Here is a 23,968-nt window from a genome sequence, read left to right as displayed (position 1 = left end):
TGAATCACCAAGGGGGAAAAGACGGAATTAACACACACCACAAACACATAATGTAAAACCTCTACACAGCACTCCTACAAAAGGGATAACAAAGAAGAAAATATTGCACTTATATATTAAATTAAATTATATATTATATTAAGTATTACAAAATGTAGGCAGAGACGAGCCAGAGGAAGCTGCCTGAAGAACTCAGTCATATTTTGGGTGCTGTTCTTCAAATGAAACAACTGAAGAGATGCTAAAAATCTCAGAAAATATGAAAGACCAAGGGGTCAAGAAAGTAATTACAAAAAAATATTCCTGTATAGAAGAGCTTTGATTCAGCATCTCATCAGTGGGGTTGCTTCACTCCTCAAACAAAATTTGTGGCAGAAAGGAAAAAATAATTTCCCCCCACACACACATTTCACAGAAAAGCAGGAAGGGGATGTTCCAGATGTTTCTCAAGATGCTTCTGTGCAACCTCTCTCCCCTCCCCCCCCCACCATATTTCCTCCCACAACAGCAGGATTTGGGGAAATCCAGGGACATCCACACCCCAAATTCCCTGGAATATTCACCCTGCCCATGCCCCTTATTTCCAACCATACGCAGCGAGCGCTGCTTATGCCCCTCCTCCGACTCGGAAACAGCCCATACATAACCGAGACGTGTTTTGAGATATTTATTAGAATTTTAGCAAATTTGCAAACTTTCTTTATTTTTTAAAAACTTTTTTTTTTTTTAACGTTCACGTTGGTGGCGGCCGCGCTCGCCTGTTTTAAAACTTTTTTTTTAATCAGGCGCTCCTCGGGCCGCCTTTTTTTATGCGCCGGAGGTCACGAAGGTCCCCTGTGTGGAGGGAGGCCCCCAAGATGGCGATGCTGGCGGAGCGTGAGTGCCGATCTCGGCGGGAATGCCGCGTTAATGCCGGGGGAAATGGGGACGAGCCGGTGTCCCGGGAGCGGCCTCAGACCCTCCCCACAGCCCTGTCTGAGGGGTCCGGGCCGCCCCGCCTCTCCCGATGGATGCGAGGGGGGGGGTCCCAGGACTGGATAAAGGAGTTCGGGGGAGGGGGTCCAAAGTTAAGGAAAGGGGAGTGCCGGGGCTGGGAGAGGTGGTATGAGGGATCCCTCTGTTCAGAAAATGGGGTTCCCTGTGTCAGGGGAACGTGGGGTCATGGGGTAGGGAGACCCCGGGATGGCCGGGAAAAGGGTTCAGGGGGCTCCCGGTGTTGAAGAGCTAGGGGCTGGAAAGGCAGGAATGGGGGTCTAGAGGGTCCCCGTGTCTGGGAAAACGGGGAGTCTGGGAGCTGGGAGAACCAGGCTGGGGCGGCAAAAGGGGCTCAGGGAGTCCCCGATGTTGAAGAATGAGGCGGTTCGGGTTTTAGAAAGGCAGGGATGAGGGTGTGGGGGATCCTAGAGTGAAGGAAAAGGGGGGCTGGGGGCTGTGAGACCAGGCCTGTGGCAGAGGCTTCAAGGGTCCCTGGGGCTGAAAAGCGGGGGATCTGGGGTCTGAGGAAGGCAGGAAGGGGCATCCAGAGGGTCCAAGGGTTAAGGCAAAGGTGGGGTCTGAGGCTGGGATGGCCGGGAAAGAGGTTCCAGGGGATCTTGGTGCAAGATGAGGGGATGCAGGCAGATTCTTTGTGGGATCTGACATGTCCCAGGCAGGGCAGGAGCAGCAGAAATGTCCCTTGGACACATTTAAAGACAGCACATCCTGTCAGTAGCTCAGGAACATCTCTGTGTATTTGAGGGGAGCTCTGCAGCCCAGGGCTGTTGGGTGTTGGGGACACCCAGGGGACATGGCAGGGCCAGGTGTTGGTGTTGGGTCATTTCTGGGGCATTGCTAGAGCTAAGCTCAACCTGTGCCAGTCTCCAGCTTTTAGAGACCCTCCTTCTTAGAGGAGGATTTGGAGGTGGGGAAGGGTCTGGAAGAGCCACACCAGGAGTGACCAAGGGCCCTGGGTTTGTTCAGCTGGAGGGGATTGAGGTCAGACCTCACTGGGGCTGCAGCTCCTCCTGAGGGGCAGCTCCAATCTGTGCTCCCAGTGGCAGGAACAGGACCCAGGGAATGGCTGGAGCTGCATCAGGGAGATTCAGGTTGTGTATCAGGGAAAGGTTCTTCCCCAGAGGGTGTTTGAGCACTGGAACAGGTCCCCAGGGAATGGGGACATTCCCAAAGCTGCCAGAGCTCCAGGAGAGTTTGGACAGTGTTCTCAGGGATGCACAGAGTGGGATTGTTGGAGTGTCTGTGCAGGGTCAGGAGTTGGAGTAGATGTTCCTGGTGGGTGCCTGCCAGCTCAGGATATTCCATGACTGTGAATTTTTTTTCAAATTCCCTGATATTTGAAACATAGAGCTTCACTTTTGCCTCTGAGGTGATTGAGAACTTGGGCTCCCCATTTCTGACAGGACACCCTTGACCTAGAGCTCAGGGTATGGGGAATTTCTTTGCTGGGCTGCAGGAAATATGGACAATACAAGTAACAAATATATTTTACAGTGGGAAATAAAGATATGATTTGAGGAAAACAAATCTGTATTTGCACATGGAATTCTTTGGTATTTTTGGTGCAAACTTTGGTATCATTTTTTTCAGAATTTGTTTATTTTAGTTGGACATGTCAATAATGGACTCATTTGGAGTGGAAGGGACCTTAAGTCTCATCCAGTTCCAACCCCCTGCCATGGGCAAGGACACCTTCCACTGTCTGAGGTTGCTCCAAGCCCTGTCCAGCCTGGCCTTGGACACTTCCAGGGATCCAGGGGCAGCCACAGCTTCTCTGGACACCCTCTGTGAGGGCCTCTCCACCTTACAGGGAAAAATTCTTTCCCAATATCCCATCCATCCCTGCCCTCTGGCAGTGGGAAGCCATTCCCTGTGTCCTGTCCCTCCACCCCTTGTCCCCAGTCCCTCTCCAGCTCTCCTGGAGCCCCTTTAGGCTCTGGAAGGGTCTCTGAGCTCTCCCTGGATCCTTTTCCAGGTGAACACCCCCCAGCTCTCCCAGCTTGGCTCCAGAGCCTTGTCCTTCCTGTGTCTCCAGACCATCTCTGGGCACACAGCAGGGGTTTGGTTCAGAAATTATAATTAGAAACATGTTCCATGCATAAAATTAATCTTGGAAAAGGGATTAGTAATGGATCTTTCCCAAATTGTAGAATATCTGAGTGAAAAATTCAAATTGTCCAGCCCTGGCACAGCTGCCCAGGGCAGTGGTGGAGTCCCCATCCCTGGAGGGGATTTAAAAGCCCTGTGGATGTGGCACTTGGGGACATGGCTCAGTGGTGGCGTTGGGGCAATGCTGGGGAATGGTTGGACTCTTAGAGGTATTTTCCTACCTCAGCGATTCTGTGATTCCCTAAAGAAATTGGGATTTTCTCCACTGGGTGGTGCTGCTCTCTCAAAGTTCCATCACCATCTGTGGCATCATTTCTGAAGCAGCCCAGAAAATTGGTGTCAAATTAATTTGAGTGTACCTTGTTTCTTGTACCTTGTTTCCTCTCTTACTCTAAAGACATCAGTGAACAAACGTTTCTGTTAAATTATTGACTTACTAGTGGATTTTGTTGTTTGTTTGGAATGGGAATATGATTTTATGTTTTCTGTAAATGGCATGGAGCTCTTCCTGGCTTTCTTAAATATTTCTCTAAAGATGAAAGAGAGGTCATTTTTGTTTTTTTTCCTGCATCTAATTCACCCTATTTAAAAATCAGAGTATGTTAACCTGGCAGAAGTGTGAGGATTAGCCGCACAGTGTAGCTAATAAGTTTGCAATACTTAGACTGAAGGTGTTGGGAAATGGAAGGTCTCTAAATTTAAAGAAATATTTGTGTCAGGTGCCCTTGTGCTTTGTTACCACCAACCTCCTAGGAGCAGAACATCTCAGGGGCTTCTCCACAGGGAGAGATATTCAGGAGAAAACAGAAATTCACTTTTGAAGTTGTGATTGAAAAGAAGGGCAGCTGCTCAGCTGAGGAGCATAAGTTCTGTTGGAATCCTTGAACCAGAATCACTGAGGCTGGAAAAGATCTCCAAGACCATCAAATCTAACCATCCCCCAGCATTGCCAAGGCCACCACTGCCCCATGTCCCCAAATGCCATATCCACCTGGCTTTGAAATCCCTCCAGAGATGGAACCTCCTCCACTGCCCTGGGAAGCTCCTTCCAATGCCTGACCATCTTTTACATGAAGAATTTTTTTCCCTCATGTCCAATCTAAACCTCCCCTGGCACAGCCTGAGGTCGTTCCCTCTCCTCCTGTCCCTGTTCCCTGGGAGCAGAGCCCTGACCCCCCTGGCTGTCCCCTCCTGTCAGGGAGTTGTGCAGAGCCACAAGGTCCCCCCTGAGCCTCCTTTTCTCCAGGCTGAGCCCTGTGGTTCTCCATGGGGCAGCAGAGAATCCCAGTTTGTTTGGAAGTTTAAAATCACAGACCACAGTGCTGCTTCCCCATCTTTTGTTGGCAGCATGGACAGGGCTTGGATGAGTTGCTGCTCTCAAGGTTTCCTGGTGGGAATAATCACAGAATCCCAGGATTGTTTGGGGTGGAAGGGACCTTAAAGCTCATCCCATTCCAGCCCCCTGCCATGGGCAGGGATACTTCCCACTATCCCAGGTTGTTCCAAGCCCTGTCCAGCCTAGCCTTGGACACTTCCAGGGATCCAGGGGCAGCCATAACCTCTGAGGTTAATAAGTTGTTTCCTGTAGAGAAGTGAACCAGGCAAAGTTTGGAGTTCCTTCACAGCCCTTGGGCCTTTAACCCACTGTTTAGGGACTGTTTGGAGCTTCAAAGTTTTGGAAGTGTTTTTAAAAAGCCCCCATCTGGAATTCTGACAGTCTCAGTTCCTTAAAAATGAAACAAAACTGGGCAAAAAATGAGTCAAACATCCCTGCAATATTCAGTCCCTCTGGCCCAAATCCCAATCTTGTCTTTTAGGGAACGATGACTTCCTGATTACATTGAAAACACCTCGTTGGCTTTGGCTTCTCCCTGCCTTTGTGTGGCCTTGGGTTACCCGGTGATTTTTGATCCTGCATTTCCCATGGTGTTTAATGAAGTTTGTGATCTTCCTGTCTCCCATTCTTTGTTTGTCTTCTTTATTTAGGTTCTCTTCCTGCCTGGACTTAGGTGCACACTTCAAGTGAATGGTTAACTGGGCTGGCTGCTCTTCCTTGATTTCAAGGAAGCTGTTCTTGGTGGGAAAGGCAATGTGGGGAACTGGGAATCTGTAATTTCTTTAGGAATCCACATAGGACAAAAGGGTTTTGATTCTCCTTTGCACCTCTTAACTCTTGAAATAATTTCTGGAAGCTTTCCAGTTTCTCCATAAACCATTTTTGAGAAATCCAAAAGTTGAACTGCAATGGGTTTGTGTTCTGTCATTCCTTTTCTCTGTTCACTTACACTGGATTTTTTATTTTGCTTTTGTTAAGAAGGCAAATATTAAAATTTCTGGGTTCTGGTTAAAGGGAAGCTTGGAGAATTGATTTTGTCCACAACTGGGAAAGCAGCATTATAATCTCTTCCCCTGTAGATTCCATGTTGAAGCCAGATGTAAAACAAAATTGGAATAAATATGGAATTTACACCTAAATGGTAATCCTTAAAGCCTTCCCTGAACTGCAGCCCATCCTGAGGGACAGCAAATTCCATAGCAATCCTACTTTGGCATCTTGCCATTAATAATTAATAATTTCACTGGGCTTTTATTGTCGTTGAGTTTTTTATTTAGTAAAATTAACCCCCAAAATATGTTCAGTCTAGCATAAGTTCTGGAGTGGTATTTTTTTTGCAATGAAGGGCTTTGTTTGAACTAATTCAATACCAAGAACCCTCTGGGAAATGCCAACAGAACGTGTTTGAATTTTCCCTTTCTGCTGCAGCCCGGAGAAAGCAGAAGTGGTCTGTGGATCCACGAAACAGTGCTTGGAGCAATGATGACTCCAAATTTGGCCAGAAGATGCTGGAAAAGATGGGCTGGTCCAAAGGAAAGGTATGGTCTAAAGCAGAATTGTGTAACTGAAGGGTTTAAAACTGCCAGGGGACTCTCCTTTGATTTATTGTCTTAAGAGTAAAGAGAATTTGAGCAGTGATAGATTTCTACGCTTTGTTGCAAAGTCTTGTTTGTGCCTCTTCTGCTTTCCAGTTTCTCTCCATTCTTTGACAATCTAAATTCCAAGTGAGAGCAGGAGTTGGAACATTAAATCAGGTTAAAGGTTTTAAGCTGCCTTTAAACCCTCAATTCTTTTCCTGCTTTTGGTACTCTTTAAAGCAACTCCAGGACCTGCTTTAGTCTTTCACCTGTCTAAGATTTTTTTTCTGTGTCCCTTCTCAGCTCCAGCCAGGACATGTGGGTGAGGGGACTGGTTTCTGGCACTAATAAAAACCCCCAGGTCAGCACAGACACCTGCAAACTGCTTGTTTAATTCCACAGAGGTGCCTCAGCAAAGCTGACATTTGGGGCTGCACATCAGGGTGTTTAGTGATAAGAATCCTCATAAAACCCCCACTACCTTTAATTATTCTTCTAGATTTCCTCTTCCAGACTTTCCTTAAAAGGCATAAAATTAGGATCATTCTCAATTCTCTAAATGCCCTAAAGCCTATTTTTGGATTTAAACTGTTGCCTCAGTTGTCTCACAATGTTTCCCACTCGAGGTACTGGATCTTCCTTGTCAGGAGTTGTACAAAAAGGATTTATGTCTCCATTCCCCTACAAACCTGGACAAATGGAACTTTCTCTTGATCAAATTAAGGGGCAAAAGCCCATCTGGGCAGTGAAATTAGACTGCTTAACACCAGTCCTGTAACTGATTGTACTGGAATTGGGTCAGGGAAGGATGTGTGTCTAAGTGTCATGCTTGCTTCCATACTTTTTGGTCAGCAGAAGTGTCAAGGCAAAATTTCCACCCCATTGACCAAATAAACTCTTCTTTGTAATAGCAACAGCCTTTTCCAAATAGGCCTCATTCTTTCAAATATTTGATATCCCAGAATGTGCTGCAGGGCTTCTCTCCACTGCAGCACCACATAAATGTTTATTAATTCTAACACATTTGGCTGATGATTTGTGACAGATGAGGCACGTAGATACCAGGAACAAAGTTTTAAACCCAAAGCTTTGCCTTTTAATTTTTTAGCTTTGACCACAAAGCTGAGAAAGATAACCCTGGACCTGAATATTGCTTCATTTAAACAACCCCAGAGTTGTTTGCTCCAATATTTTCATCCACTTATGAGGTGGAAGGAGTTGTGAATGTCCTGCTGGCTCCAGTCTGCTTCTCCCCTGTCCCTCCCTGCTCTCCTCCCATATAAATTTGATCTGGATTGTGTGTTCCATGTGGATCTGCCTTATTCCCATTACCCTTCCCAGTGACAGAAACGTTTTTGGGGAGAGGCACATTCTTCCTGTGTAGTGTCTTGTTTGAAAATTGTAACTTGCTTAGGAATGTCAGGTGGCTTCCTGATTAATCACCCAACTACTTAATGTTGTTGCTGTTTTAGTGTTTATAATGCTTTGCTGGAGGCTTAAGTTGTGAATTTAAAAACTTAGTGTTTTTGTGTGGTAATGCCTGGGAATAAATTCAGCTACAAGCAGGTAAATTAATAGGAAGTTGTGATTTCTTGCTGTATTTCCTTGTGAACTGTCTTACAGTCCAAAAGGTTCAATTGCTGATGTAAAATCCTTACATTTTTGCCTTCAAATTCTCCTTAGGGTCTCGGGGCTCAGGAGCAAGGAAATCCAGAACACATCAGGGTTAAGGTGAAAAACGACATGCTGGGATTAGGAGCTGCCATCAATCATGAGGTGAGCACTAGACCCAGGGCAGGGAATGGATCCCATTTCAGCAAAAGCACAATTATTTGAATGGAATATTAGTGAAATCTGTTGTCACAGCTGGTGGTAGCATGTACCAAACTGGATTGCTTAGGACTTGCCAAGACAACTCCTTTAATTTCACTTCACTCTTGGGTGACTGTAGGAGCTGTGGTTGGTGTTACCACCTGTGGAGCTTCCCAGGGTCCCTCTCACCAACAAAGATTGGATACATCCAAATAATTTACTTCTAAGAGTCTTAATAGCTGTTTTGTAAAACTTGTGTTAGTTCTGAAAACTTCTGCCTTGTATTCATGTGGGTGATATTTACAGGACAACTGGATTGCTCATCAGGATGACTTCAACCAGCTTCTGGCTGAGCTGAATAACTGCCATGGACAGGGTGAAACAGGTAGGTTCTTGCTTGGCTCAACCAGATGCTGGAAGCTCAGCAGAGTTTTCCATTCTGTGCCTTAAAAAAGTTCCTGAGGCCCAGTTTGTGATGCAAATAACATCTTTGGTAAGGTTGAGAACTCCTTCTTCCCCAAAATCACTGAGAGCCACAGGGTGTGTTGCCATCCATGACCATGGATTTGTGGATCTCAGTGCATCAGTTTTGCTCTCAGGACTCAAAGGCATTCTGTTGAGGAAAGAAAACATAAAATGCTAAATCTGTTCATTTCATCCAGGATCACAATTTCTGGGACACTTCACCTGCGTTGTACCTAGAGGAGCATTTCTTTATAAAGCACCCAGAATTTGTCTGAAGGCTCACAACAATCACTGTAATGCTTTGCCTTCCTTTTGCTGATGAACTGTCACACTTGGCTTCCATGCTCCACTGGCTTCTGAAATACCTCCTTTTCCTGTCCTTGAAGAGCTGCTCTGTAGCTTTTGCTTCAAAGTTCTTCATTTCTGCTTTGAGTGTGGCATAAAGTGATTTTTGTAGCACACAAGTGGGGACACTTTTCCAAATGGGCTATTTTTAAAGTTTTCTATTTTTGAAAAGTTTCTTACAAACTGACCTTGCTTTGTACAAGTGAAGTTAGGAAGTTGGGGTGGGTGTGAGCTTAGAGAAGGAATTGGTTTATCAAGTGATTTATCATCTTTCCTTTAGTTAAACACAGTTTAAACTCTGAGTTTATCTGAGGTGTATCTGAACACCTTTTTGGAGTGTTGTTAAACCTGCTTGGACACAGCCTTTCCTTGTGCTGCTGGGGCAGAATTGCCAGATTAGTGAATTTAGCAACTCTTTATTAATTAATTAATTTCATTCATTCATTCTGTCATTCATTCATTCTTTCATTCATTCTTTCATTTATTCATTCATTCATTCATTCCCAGCCTTTGAGCACAGAAGAATTTCTAGGAGAGAAAACAGGAAGAACAGGAGGAAAATCAGATAGCAAGGAAATTTTCTAATCCTGGAGTACTAGGATTAAAATTCTATGCCTGATGCCTCAAAACACCTTTTTTAACTTGCTGTGCAAGTTGTTCTTGTGGGGTCACGAGGCCACCCAAGGACTCAGTACTGTCACTCAGCTGCTGGAGAGGTAGGAGAGCATTTCATGAGGAAATTCCAAAAGTTCCTGTCTCCCTTCAGAACTAAATCCTACCCAAGTTGCAACTTGAGCCCTGGGAAGATCAGGGAGGTGTAACTGGTGGGAAACCTGCAGACAGATGAGGAGAGAGCTGAAATGACTTGCCCAGGGCCATGGTGAGTCAGCAGAGGTAGGTTTGGGGAGCAAGGCTTGGTCCTAAGCTCTGCACTCTTCCCTGGATCACCTCATGCAAAGTGACCCTTGAGAGCTCTTATTTCTCCCTGTTTCACTCAGTTCTTTTGGTCCTTTTAGGAGCTGGGACAAGTTTACAGTAACTGAGAGCAAATTTGGGTGCACCTTGAAAATTCCATGTCAGAGTCACATTTGGTGATACGGAGAGACATCACTCTGAAACTTGTTATTTTGGCAGTTGTTGAAGCTGGCAAAATTAATCTAGAAAAAACTGCCTGCAGCTGTGCTGCAGGAGCAAATGTTACATTATTGGCCAACCTCCAGTTTCAAACTGCATTAAAAATCAGCTGAAAAACTTCATTGTTCTTAAAGAACTGGTGCAGTTGCCAGAGCTGGATTGCAATTAGAGGTCGGAAAGGAAGGGCCCTGTAGGGGTTGATGCCAACATTGAAATACCCTCAGTGGATGTAGCTTTAGCTGTTGTTTTGTTTTTTGTTTTTGTTTGTTTTGTTTTTTTTGTTTTGTTTTTTTTTTCTGGTTGAGCATGCAGCGAAAGCAGGTTTATATTAGATTAAATATTAGGAAGAAATTAATCCACTGGTGTTGAGGCCCTGAGAAGCTGTGGCTGCCCCTGGATCCCTGGAAGTGTCCAAGGTCAGGTTGGACAGGGCTTGGAGCAGCCTGGGATAGTAGAAGGGTTTGGAGCTACATGTTCTTTTCCCATCCAAACCATTCTGTAATTCCTGGCTCTTTTACTGGGATCCTCAGTGTTGATGACTGTACCTTTCCCACGGATAAAAAGTGGGAACAACACCCTGGCTGTGCTTTGGGACGTCCACCTCTATCATGTTTGCTGCAGAAATGCCACTTTGGTGACTTCATTGCCCTGACTAAATTGCCTAAAAAAGTACATTAATATTCCTGCACTGCTTGCTCAGTTTGTCAGAGGATTTTGCAGTCCCTGGAAGACACAGGGATGTATTTCTATTTCCCTGCCCACTGCTAGTGCCAGCACGTTCTGTAGTGAAATTCTTCCCTGCAGGCACGAGGCGGTGCTGCTGCCCCTTTCCCTGCAGGAATAACGTGGAGGAGGAAAGGCTCTGTGGAAACCCTTTGCTGTGTAATGCTCCTTTTGCTACCAGGAGATGGGAAACCAGGCTCAAAGTGCTGCTCGCTGTCAGGATATTTTAGTTGTGATCCTTACTTTCCCCAGAGACCCTTTTTATTGAGGATTTTTTTATGTTGAAAACTGGATTTGCTGGTCCTTTCTCTTCCCATTAGTGTGGGAGTGGGAGAGTGGATCTCAGCCTGCTGGCCCTCAGCTCTCCCACTGCAGACTGAGGATTTCAGTTTTAGTTCAGGGATTATATATGATAGGCACTGCCTGTCAAACTGGGCCGTGCTGCAATTCCAGTGTCAGAAAAGCTTGGGCAGCACAGCTTTCCAGGGTGGGATCCTATAAAAAAGGTGACTCAGCTTGGCCCTTGGGGTATGGGTTGATTTCCCTACCCATCCCACAGGGAGGAAAAAAACACCTCACCATAGTAACCTTCTGTGGAGTTACAGAGCAGAGACTGCTGTGGTGCCTCTTTTCAGGATTAGTAAGGCAGTAATTAACTGTGCAACAGGTTAATTCTCTCTTTCTGGTAATGTTTTGTAAATTCCCAGGCTCTGTGGCTGCAAAGAGAGCATTTGTACCCCCAAAATAACCTGGCACAGCACAGGAACGTGATCTCTGTGCTGTTAAATAGTGAGGTTAATCCTTCACGTGGCTTTAACCTGCTCACAATCTCCCAAAGTACTCCTGAGTGGCTCTGGGACTCAGCCAGTCCCAGAGACCATTCCCAGAGGACAGTTTAGATGCAGTCCCTCTTCTGGAAGCCTGGAAAATGAGTTAATAGGGATGTGGCAATTTGTTCTAGGGCCTCAGGGACAGAAAAGCTTTGTCACCATTCAGTTTCCTTACACAGATGTATCAGCTTATGTCCAAATAAAGATACTTTGTGTAGGGTTAGAAATGAAAATCCTGTGGGAGGGGGTTTCCCCCCTTTTTCTTTCTGCTCCATCAGTATTTCATTTCCTACTATTTCTTACATCTTTTTCAGACTCTGGTGCTGGAGGTACTCTATGAAAAACAGCGCTATTATTTTTTTTACTACAGAGCTGGATTTGCCTTTGATGTGGAGTACCTGTATCTGCCTTTTCAAATTACATTGGATTGGAAATGGGAAAGAAAGGGGATGGGGTAAAAAAAAAAACAAACATTGACATATTTCAGACGAAACTTAGAATGCTTCCTTCAGTAATACTTCTGTTGTTGACTGAATTTTGAGAGAGAAAGTCAATTACACTGATGTTTGAATTTGGTGTGTAATGCCTCTAACAGAGCTGGACCCTGTTTGCTTGGGCATTGTTTTTTCTAGAGTCCTCTGTGAAAAAGCAAAAAAAGGCATTCAGCCTTGAAGAAAAATCCAAATCCTCCAAGAAACGTGTCCATTATATGAAGTTTGCCAAAGGTAAGAGGAGTTTTGTTGTTTCGTAAGCCTGGCCAAGATTAGAACAAACCCTGCTCAAGGTGATCTGTTGCCTTGTGGAGTCTAAATTTGGCAAGTAAAACCTGGGTTTAGACACACGCCCTGCAGCTACTTGCTTAAAGCTCTAAGGTGCTGTTCCTCTTTATTTTGGGCAATTTTGGATGGCCTTAGGCTGCAGATGTTGGGAATAAAACAATTCCTTAGTGAAGGAGCTGAATAAAGGAGCAGCAAATATTCTGAGTGGTCGGGGCATGGGCAGGGATGGGAACAGGACACAAAGGTGGGATGGGAGTGACCTGCATGGCACTAACCCCTGCAATCCCCAGTAACCCCTGCTCAGAGATCATATGGATGAGATCAGGGATCAGATTAAACCTGCATGAAGGAATAGGAAAGCCCTCTTACATTGACCAGGTACTTTATGGAATAAATTAGGGCAGCCAGAAAAACTCTTATCAAGAACTTGTGGAGTTTAGTATTCTTTGTTTCTTAGAGTGATGACATTATTTCAGTCAGCCCAGATTCTGGCCCTTGACAGTTGTTCAGTCCTTTCTCTTTTGCTCTGTTCCCCTTTGACACGGTGTGTGTGCCCGTTTCAGGGCATGGATAGGATCAGTTTCCACTAATGGCTGATTTATTAAACTGAAAGCTCTGTGTAATGTTTTCTGACAGCAAATGCCTCTGCTGAAACAGAGCTAATTGATATCTGAATGGAGGCCAGATTTTCATGTCAGAGTTTGGGATTTTTGGTGAAATAATTCAACCTTGAAGTCCAAGCTGTTAACATGAGCCTGCCACTTTATGACATTAAACAATTAAATTGGTTGAGGGCTTGCAAGTACAGAGGCCATGGCCTGTTTGAGAAAAGAGGATTTATTTTGATTTGGATTTAGCCTTTTACTAAATATAGAGGAAAAAAAGAAGTGTCTTTTGAGCGTGTGAAATACAGCTCAGGGCTTTCATATTCACAATATCCCTGATTTGTTTAGTCACATTTCCCCAAGGCAGCCCCTCATTTACTTGTACCCTCTGTGGCCTGACACAGGGAAATTGTCCTTTTTCAGGGAAAGAGGAAAAGTTATTTGAGAAAGGCTCATGTTGTCGTGGCCCTTGTTGAAGTCCAGTCCTGCTTCCTTTCAGACTAAACAAGACAAGCTCACACAAAAGCGGGAGAAGGGAACAGCGATGGCACCAAACGCGGCTTCCGCTCCCGGGGCCGGTTTGGAGCCTCGCTGCTGGAGGAACAGCCACCCCTGGATCTGGCAAATACACCCCAACCTCAGATTAAAACACTGATTTCAGCTGCCTTTCTAGTAGCTGCTCTCCTGCGATGCTGCAGGTGGTCGGGGCTGTCAGCTGAGCTGGTTTTCTGCTAGAGGAAAAATGGGGAATACATCCAGGGGGAAGCAGGGAAAGGAAGCGTAGCATGAAAACAGGAGCAGGAGGATTTTAGGTGTCACATTCCAAGCCTTGGCCAAGAAAAAGCTGAAAACAGCTCTTCCAGCTTGCTTGGACAAGGCCATTTAGAGGTGGTGCAGGGAGGCAGCAGGAAGCTGGGGAACACTTGCTTCTCTAGGCCGCTGTGTCTCTTTATCCACGGGGGGCAGTTAAGGATCCCAGGAAAAAGGAGTAGTCAGATTTGGGGATTTTTGGTTTGTTTTGGGGTTTTTTGGCCGTTACAAGATTCATTTTGAGGTCACTGATTTTGGAAGAGAAAATAAAGTGATGAGACCCCAGCAGAGTCTTAACAAGTTGACCTGTCTGGGTTAATTTTGTTTCTTTAACTTTTGCTGACCTTTTCCAAAAGAATTTTCTGACAGAGGCAGTGGACAGCTCATCAACTCCTGCACTGTGGAATTGGCTACACCTTTGCCTGTATCTCTGAATATCACATCAGACCCTCCCGCTTCCCCCTCCTTGCCTCATGTCTGATATCCAGCTCACCACACAACAATCAGATGGGAATAATGACCCTCCTGGAAATCCTTGTTTCACCCTTGAAATGGATTTCAGTTGGAAAAAACACAGTGTCTGGCAGAGGTGGAGATTTTGCTTTTCAGAAGCAATGTCAGAAGTCAGAGAAAAGTCCCCACTGAGTAAAAATTTATTTTCTTTTTTCATTGTGTGGAGGAGCTATAACTCCCTAATTCTGTCAGAAATGGGGAATCCTCATCAGAATCCAAAGATCAAAATGCATATGTGCATTTCCTCTTGTGTATCTTAATTTAGCAGCTTTAGCATAGAACCACAGCATGGTTTGGGTTTGAAGGAACCTGGAGGTTCATCTAATTCCAACCCCCTGCCATGGCAGGAGCACCTTCCACTGTCTCAGGTTGCTCCAAGCCCTGTCCAACCTGGACTTCCTGGTTTTTGTTTTATCTCCAAGAGGAATTCCTCTCTCTCTGTGGGTCACACTGTTACCAAAATGAATCCTCAGATGTGAAGATTTTGGGGTTTTTCCCTCTCTTTACCCTTTCCAGGTAAGGATCTCTCATCACGCACTGAACAGGACCTGTCCTGCATTTTTGGGAGAAGACAGAAGAGTGCCAAGACCCAGGTAAAGAAGAATCTTTTCCTTTCTCTTGTTTCTTTGTTTACTATCCCTTATAACAAAATAACCAAATGTCTTCTGACAATTTTTTTTTCTACTTGAAGTGCCTTACTTGAACAGTGAGGAAATAAGAGTAAATTTAATCCGTGTTTTTGTGGATTATCATGATGGAACTTATTTGGAAATAGGGAACTCCATTATTTTAATTTTTTGGTAGGAAATGTTCATCACAAAGAAGAATTTTGCTTGACCCAAAAGGTGAAAGGTTGGACTCAATGCTCTCAAAGGTCTTTTCCCACCTAAATGATTCTGTGAAAGATCTCTGAATATCCAAAATAAAATTGGACATTCATTAGCAGCTGGGCAGTCTTCACAAACTGCCCTTGTTTTCACAAAAAATGGGAAAGGCTGAGCAGTTGCAAAAGACTCAGAGGGGACCTGAACTGTGAGAAATATTTGATGAGAAGGCCTTTCCCCTGACTTTGTGTCATGGCATCCAGGTTTGGACCAGCTTTTATTTTATTTATGTGTTCGTTAGCATTTTGCACTTGCAGAGCACAGACCAGCTCTGTCAGTGGGTAAGATAACTGTGACGTGACCACCATATAGAAAAAAAAAAATCTTTGGAAAAAATAACACCTGGAAAAGCACAAATTAATATTTTGCAGGAATTGCCCTGTTGGTTCCAAGTTCTTGGAAATCTCTGGTTTTAAGGGAAAGATGGGGCTTGACATGGAGTGGAAATTTCTGGAATACCTTATAGTGTTTGATACCTTTCTCCCTGTGCTCTTGGAAGTTGTTGTGGAACTTCACTGCAGGTCACTGGGAGCTGAAATAAGGATTTGGGAACTTCCAGTCTGATTTGGGAACTTCTGAGAGCTGTTGGAAGTCTCACATCCTGTGGGTAAACTTGTGCCAGGGAGGGCTCTTGGTTCTGATCACCTAAATATGCCCTGGATCTTCTCCTTGGCTCCCTTGCTGTCAGATCAATGGGAAGCAGGACAAACTGGGATTTAAAGCAGTTCAGCTCTGCTGGGGCTGAGGGAGCAGATTTTGCCCACTCGTGAGTTATCATGAGTAGTCGGTACTGTTTTCTCTCTATGTTCTACATCTTTTGAGCTTCAGCATTGAAAAGTTGCTTCTTCTGGGACTTTCTCCTGCAGAACATTTGCTCTTTTATGGATAAACACTGCAGATCACATGGATTTTATGAAGGGTGTCTTAAGTTTGTGCACGTTTTTGCCAATCCCTTGACAGATGCAGTGGTTGGCTGATGGCTACTCTGCAGATTTCCTGAAATGGCTGAGACTTCTGGCAGAAAAGTCACAGACTGTTCCCTCCTAAGCACCCAAATTTCCACATGCAAATCCAGGCAGGAGGGAACAGGATTTGGAGCTGCATTGTTGTCTTCTGGCTGCTGCTGAGCAGCCACAGGGAGAGGAAGCCAGAGGCAACACAATTGCTTCCCCCAGCTCCCCCTTCTCCTTCTCTTCATGGATCAGAGATCTGTGGAGTTTGCACAGAACAGAAGTGCATTGCTCAGGCCCTCCAGCTCTGAACAGTTTCATTGCACTGCACCCATGAACTCTTATGATCCCTTTCCATCATGTTCCAGAGCCTGGTCCTTAAGGTGGCATGAAGGCTAGTGCAGGAATTCTGTGTTTGCCTTCTGGTTTGAAATCCCTGAGCTCTGGGCATTTCCCTGCTGTGGCACAGAGCTCACTGCAGGAGCAATAAGGGGCTGCCATTCTCCCGAACTGAGTTGTTCCTTCATGAAGATGAGGTAGGAAGGGCCCTGGTGTCCAGCAGAGCCCTGGGTTTGCCTGCAGGTTGTGGTAGGCTTCAGTTCCCTTCAGATTTCAGCTCCTACAACCCTGGGCTGGTTTCCCTGGTCACAGGATAAGGACTTCCATACTTCCATAGGAGCCAGAACTGTTCCTGTCCATGAATCTGATTGCAGGTTCTCAGCTGTGGGTGCAATGGAGATGATACATGGAAGTGCCTCTGTTGATTCTGGAAAAGGTGGAGCAGTGGCCCACAGCAATTTCATGGATTTAAAAGGATCAAGTGCTGGTGCTGCATGTGGATCAGAGCAACCCCCAAGACTGATCCAGCCTGGGAATGAGCAGATGGAGCAGCCATGGGAGAAGGACTTGGGGGTGCTGGTGGGTGAAAGCTGGACAGGACTCAGCCCAGAAACCCCAGGAGCTGCTGAAGAGAGTCCAGAGGAGGCACCAGGATGAGCAGAGGGATGGAGCAGCTCTGCTGTGAGCAAAGGCTGAGAGGATTGAGATTGTTCAGCCTGGAGAAGAGAAGCTTTGGGGTAACCTAATTGGGGCCTCCCAGTACCTGAAGGGAGCTACAAGAAAGATGCAGAGAGACCATTTACAAAGACATGGAGGGACAGGACACAGGGAATGGCTTCAAACTTACAGAAGACAGAGTTCGATAAGATACTGGGGAGAAATTGTTTCCTGTGAGGGTGGTGAGGTCCTGGCACAGGTTGCCTACAGAAGCTGTGGCTGCCCCTGGATCCCTGGGAGATGGGGCTTGGAGCAACCTGGGATAGTAGAAGGTGTCCCTGACCATGGCACAGGGGAGATCTGGATGATCTCTAAGATCCCTTCCAACCCAAACCCATTCCATGATTTTATAGCTTGTAAGTCCTGTCTCTGAGGCTCTTTCTGAGGTATCATCTCCCTCCTCTGTTCTCAGAGATGCAGTTTGAGAAGCATTCAGCACACATTTGATGTGCACTGAGTGATCCCAATGAAGTTACCATTCCACTCTTGATCTTCTGACAAAGATTTTCAGCTTAATTCTTTTTCCCCTGTTTCTATTTTGTTCCAGTCTGGGATCAGAAAAACTTGGGTGTAACTTCGTAGGAAGATGCAGGAACTGCTTTGCACAGAATTGCTGAGACTGGAGGAGACCTGGAGGTCTCCAGAGGAGTCACCCTGCTCAAAGCAGGGTGAGCTATGGAAACTTCTTCAGGAGTTTGTCCAGAGTTTTGATTTTCAGCCTTCCCTAAAGCCTCCAGTTTAAGCCCATGACAAAATTTCAGTGGGTGGATAAAAAAGATCACTTAAGGGGCAGAAAGGACCACAAAACCATGGAGTTGTTAAGGCTGGGAAAGACCTTTACCATCCTCAACTCCAAGCCTGTTCATCACTAAACCATATAGTTTATAGCATCAGGTGGCATAGCCATGTGTTTCTTGAACACTTCCAGGGATGGTGACTCCTCCACTTCCCTGAGCAGCCTGTTCCTGTGCTAGACAATGAAGAAATTTTTCCTAAATCCAGCCTAAACCTCCCCACTGTTGCATTAGGTCTGGTGGTTGGCTGGTGTCACACCAAACTGCCTGTAGAGGTTAGGAAAAAAGAAAAAAGCAAAACACAGGGAATTCCATCTGTGCTTATGTTCCAAGGGGAATTAGTGGGAGAACTCAAGGCTCTCAGTGATGGTCTCTGGACCAGCAAGATAATCCTGGCTCTTCTGAAGTGCTTGTCAAAAATCTGTCACCCCTGAACTGCTGCAGTGATAAACAACATCTCAATAAATCAGATGTGTCACTGTTCCAGTCAGTCCTGTCCACTCTTTTCCAGTGTGGTCATTACTAAGCATTCTATGGTCTTGGCTGTGCAAGTAGCCTTTGGCAGGAGATTCTTTGTGTGAGCTTAATCTTAGCTCTCTTAATTGTAGGGCTGATCTCAGACTCCTTTTTTTAACTGCCTCAGTGGCCAAGGATTGGGCTGGTATTGGATCCTTTCTCTTGTTCCACACCAGCTCTGCAGCAGTAAGTGGGGAATGTTGAAACTTGGATTATCTACCTTATCAAAGGAAGAGGGAGTTGGCCAGAGGACTGTAAAGATTGCAGAAGAGGGGAATTGCAAAGGATGTGGAAGGAAATGCTGTTTGCCCCTGAGGGTCGAAAGGAGTTTCTCTAGAAGTAATAAAACTACAATGCTGTTGTTTTGATGGTTCTGGGATATGTGTTACTAATCAGAAGCAATTGCAACCTTTAATTCTCCTGGATGTTCAACATAATTGTCCTTTTTATAAAATTATTTTTGATAAATCATGTGTCCAACTCAAACCTCCTTAATAAACTACACAGGGACCTTTGTTTAAAACAAAAAAAAAATTACAAGTAAAAAAAAAAACGAGGTGGGGAAGAAAACAATGGCTGGGCTTCAGAGTGGACCTAAATTGAAAACGTCTGCAGTTTTTCCCAGGGAGAGCAAGTGATCGAAAATATTGAATTGTAATCATGATGCTCTCTGGAGACCTGCAGTGAGGACCTGTTTTGCAGGGTAAGATCTGCCAGACTTGTTTTTTGCCCCCACTTTTCCCTGTGATTTTTCTCACTTGCTTAGGAACACTGGGAGCTGGGGAGACAGAAAAACAAATTCCATTAGTTCCTATCTGGTTGAACTTCCTGGAACCCCCACTATTTTTTTTGCTTCTCAGAATTTCCTTCCTCCATCCAGCTGTGTTTCCTGATGGAGCCTTATCACTGGAGAAAATGCTCTTGAGCGAGGTTGAGGATTTGGGAATGAGTTGCAGACAGTCCCAGCTTGGTTGCTGCACAACGTGATTCTGGCACTGATTTTGCTCTGGGGGCTGAGAGGGGGAGCAGCTCTGATTTGCTCAAACCCTGTTGGAGATGCATAAAAACCTGAGTGTTTTGTATCCATCTCACATGCGTGGCTCAAGCTGTTCCATGAGTAATCTGCTTCCTCCAAGTTTGTGTAACTTGGATATAAACCTGCGTAAGTTCCCTTGAGCCACCCAATCCAAGTAGCCCGAAAGTCTCAGGCTTGCAGTGATTTCTTCCTTGTTAGGCATTAGAAATGGAGCTGTCCACCCCTGGTGCTTTTTCACTTTTTTTTTTTTTTTTTTAAAATCAGGAAATTGTCTTCTGACACATTTTGCAGAACTTCCTCAACTGATTTATATTTCCCAACACTTATCAGAAAAGCATGTTGGCTAATCTTAAGGGACATAGCTGAAAATCCATTAAAGTCTGGCTCTGCCATGGGCTCCCTGAAGTTATGGGCAAACTGATACCATTTCCTGCACTTCAGCTTTCTCTCTGCAAAATACCAGTCCTGATATTGGTGTTTGTGGGGTTCCATAGTTGTGACTTTTAGTCGAGTTGCCAGTTTAATGTTAGGTTTGGTTTTTTTACCTGTGACCAAATTTGTTGCAGGGTTAGCACATAAATTAATTTACTGCTCCCTTTTTTGGCAATGTCAGGGAAGGGGGAAAAAAACCTCCAGAAGAGAAAAATGAGTTACAAATTAACATAGGTTTTTCACCGTTCTGCTTTGGAGACCACAGTTAGCATGAGGTATTTGGGACTGAGAAGCAGAACAGGGAAAAAAAAAAAAAAAAAAAGACATCAAAAACCTGGAGAGGGTCCAAAAGGATTTAGTAAAAGGGGAGACAGGGTTAGAGGGCATGTCCTCGAAGGAGAGAGTGGAGGAACTGGATACGTTCATCTCAGAGAAGAGGCAGAAAAAAAAGATGACCTCTCTGCCTATAAATATCTGGGGGTCATGGGGAGGGAGGAGCAGAGGAAGGGAAGGGACAGTAATCAGAGTAGGCAAAAGCCAGGAATGGGACTGGGGGCTGAGAACTTCAATTAGTAAAAGGAAGACACAGACTTACTCTTCAGCAGGTTTCCTCACAGTGATGTCAACGGGGCACTGGAGGAGTCTCCTGAGGGAAATCCCAGCTCCTCAGTGAGTGATGCCAAGAAAAAAGATGAATTTAACACTTTCAGACCTGTTGGGATGGGCAGAGATGGATCAGTTTGAGTAAAACATCTCCCAGAAGCCATTCTGTGAGCAGCTTCAGTACTGAAGTTGGATTCCTGTGGTTGTGTGGGATTCTGTGTGGCTAAAGGAGATGAGGGAGATGAGCTCATGTGCATCTGGATCTTCACTCATTAAATATTTTAGAGTATTAATATCTTTGAAATCTCTGCTGCTTCAACCTGCATGTTTTACTTGCTTCAGAATTTTAATCTCAAGTCATAGGAGAAGGGGAATGGTCTTGAGATGAGGGAAGGGAGGTTCAGATGAGATATGAGGAAAAAATCATTTCCTCTCAGGGTGGTGAGGCCCTTGAATAGAATTCCCAGAGAAGCTGTGGCTGTCTCTGGATCCTTGGAAGTGTCCAAGGCCAGGTTGGATGGGTTTGGATCAGCCTGGGATGGTGGAAGGTGTCCCTGCCCATGGAAATGGGTGGAATGGGATGAGCTTTAAGGTCCCTCACAACCCAAACCATTCTGTGATGATTATCAAGGGATTTTTACAGCCTCTGTAGTACTGCAGGAACTTCTTTGATCTCTCCAGTTCTGCTCTGCAGCCCACCATGGACTCTTAACAGCCAAAAGGGTCAAAAAGAAGAGAAAAAAACCAACCCAGAACCAGATTCTGCCAGCAGTGAGCAGTGCCAGGCCTTTGCCTGCACCTGAGGAGCAACTGGGACCATCACAAGGAGGACACAGGATGGTATAGCTGAATGAACCGCAGAATGGTTTGGGTTGGATGGAACCTGAAAGCTCATCCATTTCCAACCCCCTGCACAGGTGGTACAGGAGAGCAAATCTGGCAGCACAGACCCATGGAAAGTGGATCTAAAGCCCTCTTGCCTTGAGCTGGTAACTTGCAACATCCTACATAGCAAATCAGAAAATTAATCAGGCTCAAGGTGTTAATTTGGGGCATATATTTAATATTTCTCCATGCAGATGAGATTGTTTCAAAACACCAGGAAGAATTCCTTTTTACCCAGCATTCTAGTTGGGCTTTTGATAAAAAAAAAAGAGGAAGAGCGAAGTATTGATGCTGTGTTGCCTTATTTTACAAGCACCTTGTTAATCAGCTGGAGGATAAATTATTGCAGTTCACATATCAGGAGAGGAGGAGATATCTCCCAGTCTGGAAGTAAAGGTGCTTTTTCTTCCTCTCTACATTGGAGAAGTCTTGCCTCCACATTTTTTCCTTTGGGGAGTTGTTAAGGAACAGAAACAAAACTGGGGGTAGCTCTTTTTGATTTATCTTCTCTCCTTCCTTTTTGGTCACTTCCAGAGGCTTAAAGAGCCGAGTTGGCTTTAATGTGTTACCATTAGAGACCAGGCATTAGCTGGAATAACCCATCATGCCTCACAGTGAAAAATATCCCTTGATTGGATAATTAATCAGTCAAAGGGGAATGACATGGCCCTCGGCTTGAGGGACTCTGCTGCACAGGTAAACAGGTCATTGATAAATGGTTTACCCACAAATTCATATATCAAGAAAACTTAGTCATTTTTTAACTGCACTTGGTGTGAAAGCTGTGCTGTGTTTTTTGGAGGTGGATTTTTGCTGCCTTTGCTTTTTTTTTTTTTTTTTTTTTTTTTTTTTTTTTTTTTTTTGCATCGTGGAAGCTTTTAGGCTGTGGAAGTTTGTAAGAGGAAAAGGCCAGTCAGAACTTCGTCACGACTGGAGTTCTTCTGTTTTCAGAACTGGAAGAAAAGAAAAACCCTCAAGAAATTTTTTCCCCCTTTCAAAAAGAGGAAATCATTGACATGGCTTTGTGTTGAGATTGAGTGGGTCTGAAATCAGGATGGCTCAGTTGCTTTTGTCATTTAAATATCCTGAGGCTGCTCATTTGGTCATATCCAGTCCTCAGGCACTGCATGGACAAAAAAATAGATCCATAAATGGGTCTGATGAAATAACTGGGGGAAATGTATGGTGAAAGAGGCAGGTCTGTGTTGGTAAAAGGCTTTAACTGGCCTGATTTCCTATTGGATTTTGACATTTCTTTGCTGGACCTTGCCATCTGTATTTTTTGTATATATATTTTATATATTATATATCTGTATATCTGTAATACCTTATCCTGCAAGGGTCATTCTCCAGTGGGATTCTTCACTGAGATTTAGAGAAAAAAAGAGGAAAAAGAAAATGAAAAGGGGAGGAAGGAATTCCAGCTCTAAATTAAATTGCATAAAAATGTGATCTAGAAACACTTTTATCCATGGGGTAAATAGGGTTAAAAGCAGTGGAATCATGTAAGGGACCACAAAACAATGTTTGGCATAGCTGCTTAACTGGGTGCTCAAAACAAATCCTAATTGTGCTTTTTTTTCTTGCAGTTGTCTTTTTTTTTTCCCCTTTTTTTTTTCTTTTTTAACTGTGTATTATGAGAGAAAGCAACACACCAGTATCTAGGAATATGGGTTTGGCTTTTAGTGTATAAACCTCACCTTATTTTTGTCCTGTGTAATCCCTTCCTCCCAAGCAGCCCTTGCCATGGGCCTGAGCTTTATAAACCAGCCTTTTCTTGTTTATCCTTTTAAAAATATTTGTCTGATCAAAGAGCTTTCCTTAAAAAAAAAAAAAAAATTGCAGTGCAGCAGTTCAAAACAAGGAAAAGTACCTTTTTTTGATCCTATCATAACAGGATTTGTATATGGAAGTGTGTACTAAGCAGGTGGTTTCCTGTTGATTTTTAAGCCAGGTGGGCAAGTTCTTGGTGATGGAGCTGGTCTCCCTCCCTGCCTGCTTTCCCTGGGGCAGGAATTTGCTTATTCCTGTGTGTGGAGGAGTGGGATTTGGGCTGACAATTTGTTGGGATAATGCTGCTATGGGAATGAGGGGGAGACAGCAGTTTGGTCCCTCTCAGAAATCAGGGATTAGGATATATTTTATCACCTCCAAGGTGGCAGCTGGATCTGCTCAAGCAGCCTGCAAGGACTGGGTGTTCACAGCAATCTGATTTTTGCTGGCTTAGTGTCATTAAAGGGTGTATAACCTTCCTCCAAGGGTGTCTTCTGATTTTTGGCTCATCAAACTGGTTATGAAACTGCTGGTTGGTTCAGATGGGTTAAACAAACCAGAAGCTGGAGCAAAAGAAATGATTCAGCCTGAGAAAGTGCTTAAAATCTAAAGAAACAAGATTTTCCACTCCCAGTCCAGTATTTCAGCTTCTCTGCTGGATCTTTCTTTCTTCAGCTGTGAATATTTGCTTTTTTAGCTCTCCAGTCAGGAGAAATATCTGGTGCTGGAGAGTGACTTGGTGGTAAAGTTCCCCACCAGTATCCAAACTGGTTCCTTCTGTCTCTCTGAGCTCCCTCCAGCTCACTGGCATGTTTGCAAATGTGGCCATTTGAATTTAGTTTGGGCTTATTTGAGTTTTCCCAAGGTTAAGACAAGGTTAAGAAATTCAGTGTCTGTTTTTCACTACATCTGCAGCCTCCCTGTTCAAACCACCATCAATCCCAGCATGTTTCCTTTGAACAATTATGGTGTTGCCATAGGGAGAGGGACAAACGTGACAAAAGTGCT

The 23,968-nt window shown here is 44.7% G+C and overlaps 1 protein-coding gene across 2 annotated transcripts in view; it reads left to right on the top strand.

Moving 5' to 3' along the window:
* Nucleotides 1–218: 218 nt before the first annotated feature.
* The window catches only part of PINX1 (PIN2 (TERF1) interacting telomerase inhibitor 1), a 60,175-nt gene continuing 36,425 nt past the window's right edge, over nucleotides 219–23,968 (top strand). The window contains exons 1-6 of one of the 2 annotated variants that reach the window (XM_062489601.1): nucleotides 219–876; nucleotides 5,867–5,976; nucleotides 7,699–7,791; nucleotides 8,134–8,212; nucleotides 11,957–12,049; nucleotides 14,548–14,624. In XM_062489601.1, coding sequence (XP_062345585.1) covers nucleotides 810–876; nucleotides 5,867–5,976; nucleotides 7,699–7,791; nucleotides 8,134–8,212; nucleotides 11,957–12,049; nucleotides 14,548–14,624 — 519 coding nt within the window. In that variant the 5' untranslated portion in view covers nucleotides 219–809. Of the gene's footprint in view, nucleotides 877–4,923; nucleotides 5,041–5,866; nucleotides 5,977–7,698; nucleotides 7,792–8,133; nucleotides 8,213–11,956; nucleotides 12,050–14,547; nucleotides 14,625–23,968 lie in introns of those variants that run through there. The other variant, XM_062489602.1, reaches the window with a different exon arrangement.

The sequence above is a fragment of the Cinclus cinclus genome, chromosome 3 (assembly GCF_963662255.1).
Source record: "Cinclus cinclus chromosome 3, bCinCin1.1, whole genome shotgun sequence".
Lineage (NCBI taxonomy): Eukaryota > Metazoa > Chordata > Aves > Passeriformes > Cinclidae > Cinclus > Cinclus cinclus.
Note: the sequence above shows the minus strand (reverse complement) of the source record. Positions and strands in the feature narration are given on the sequence as shown.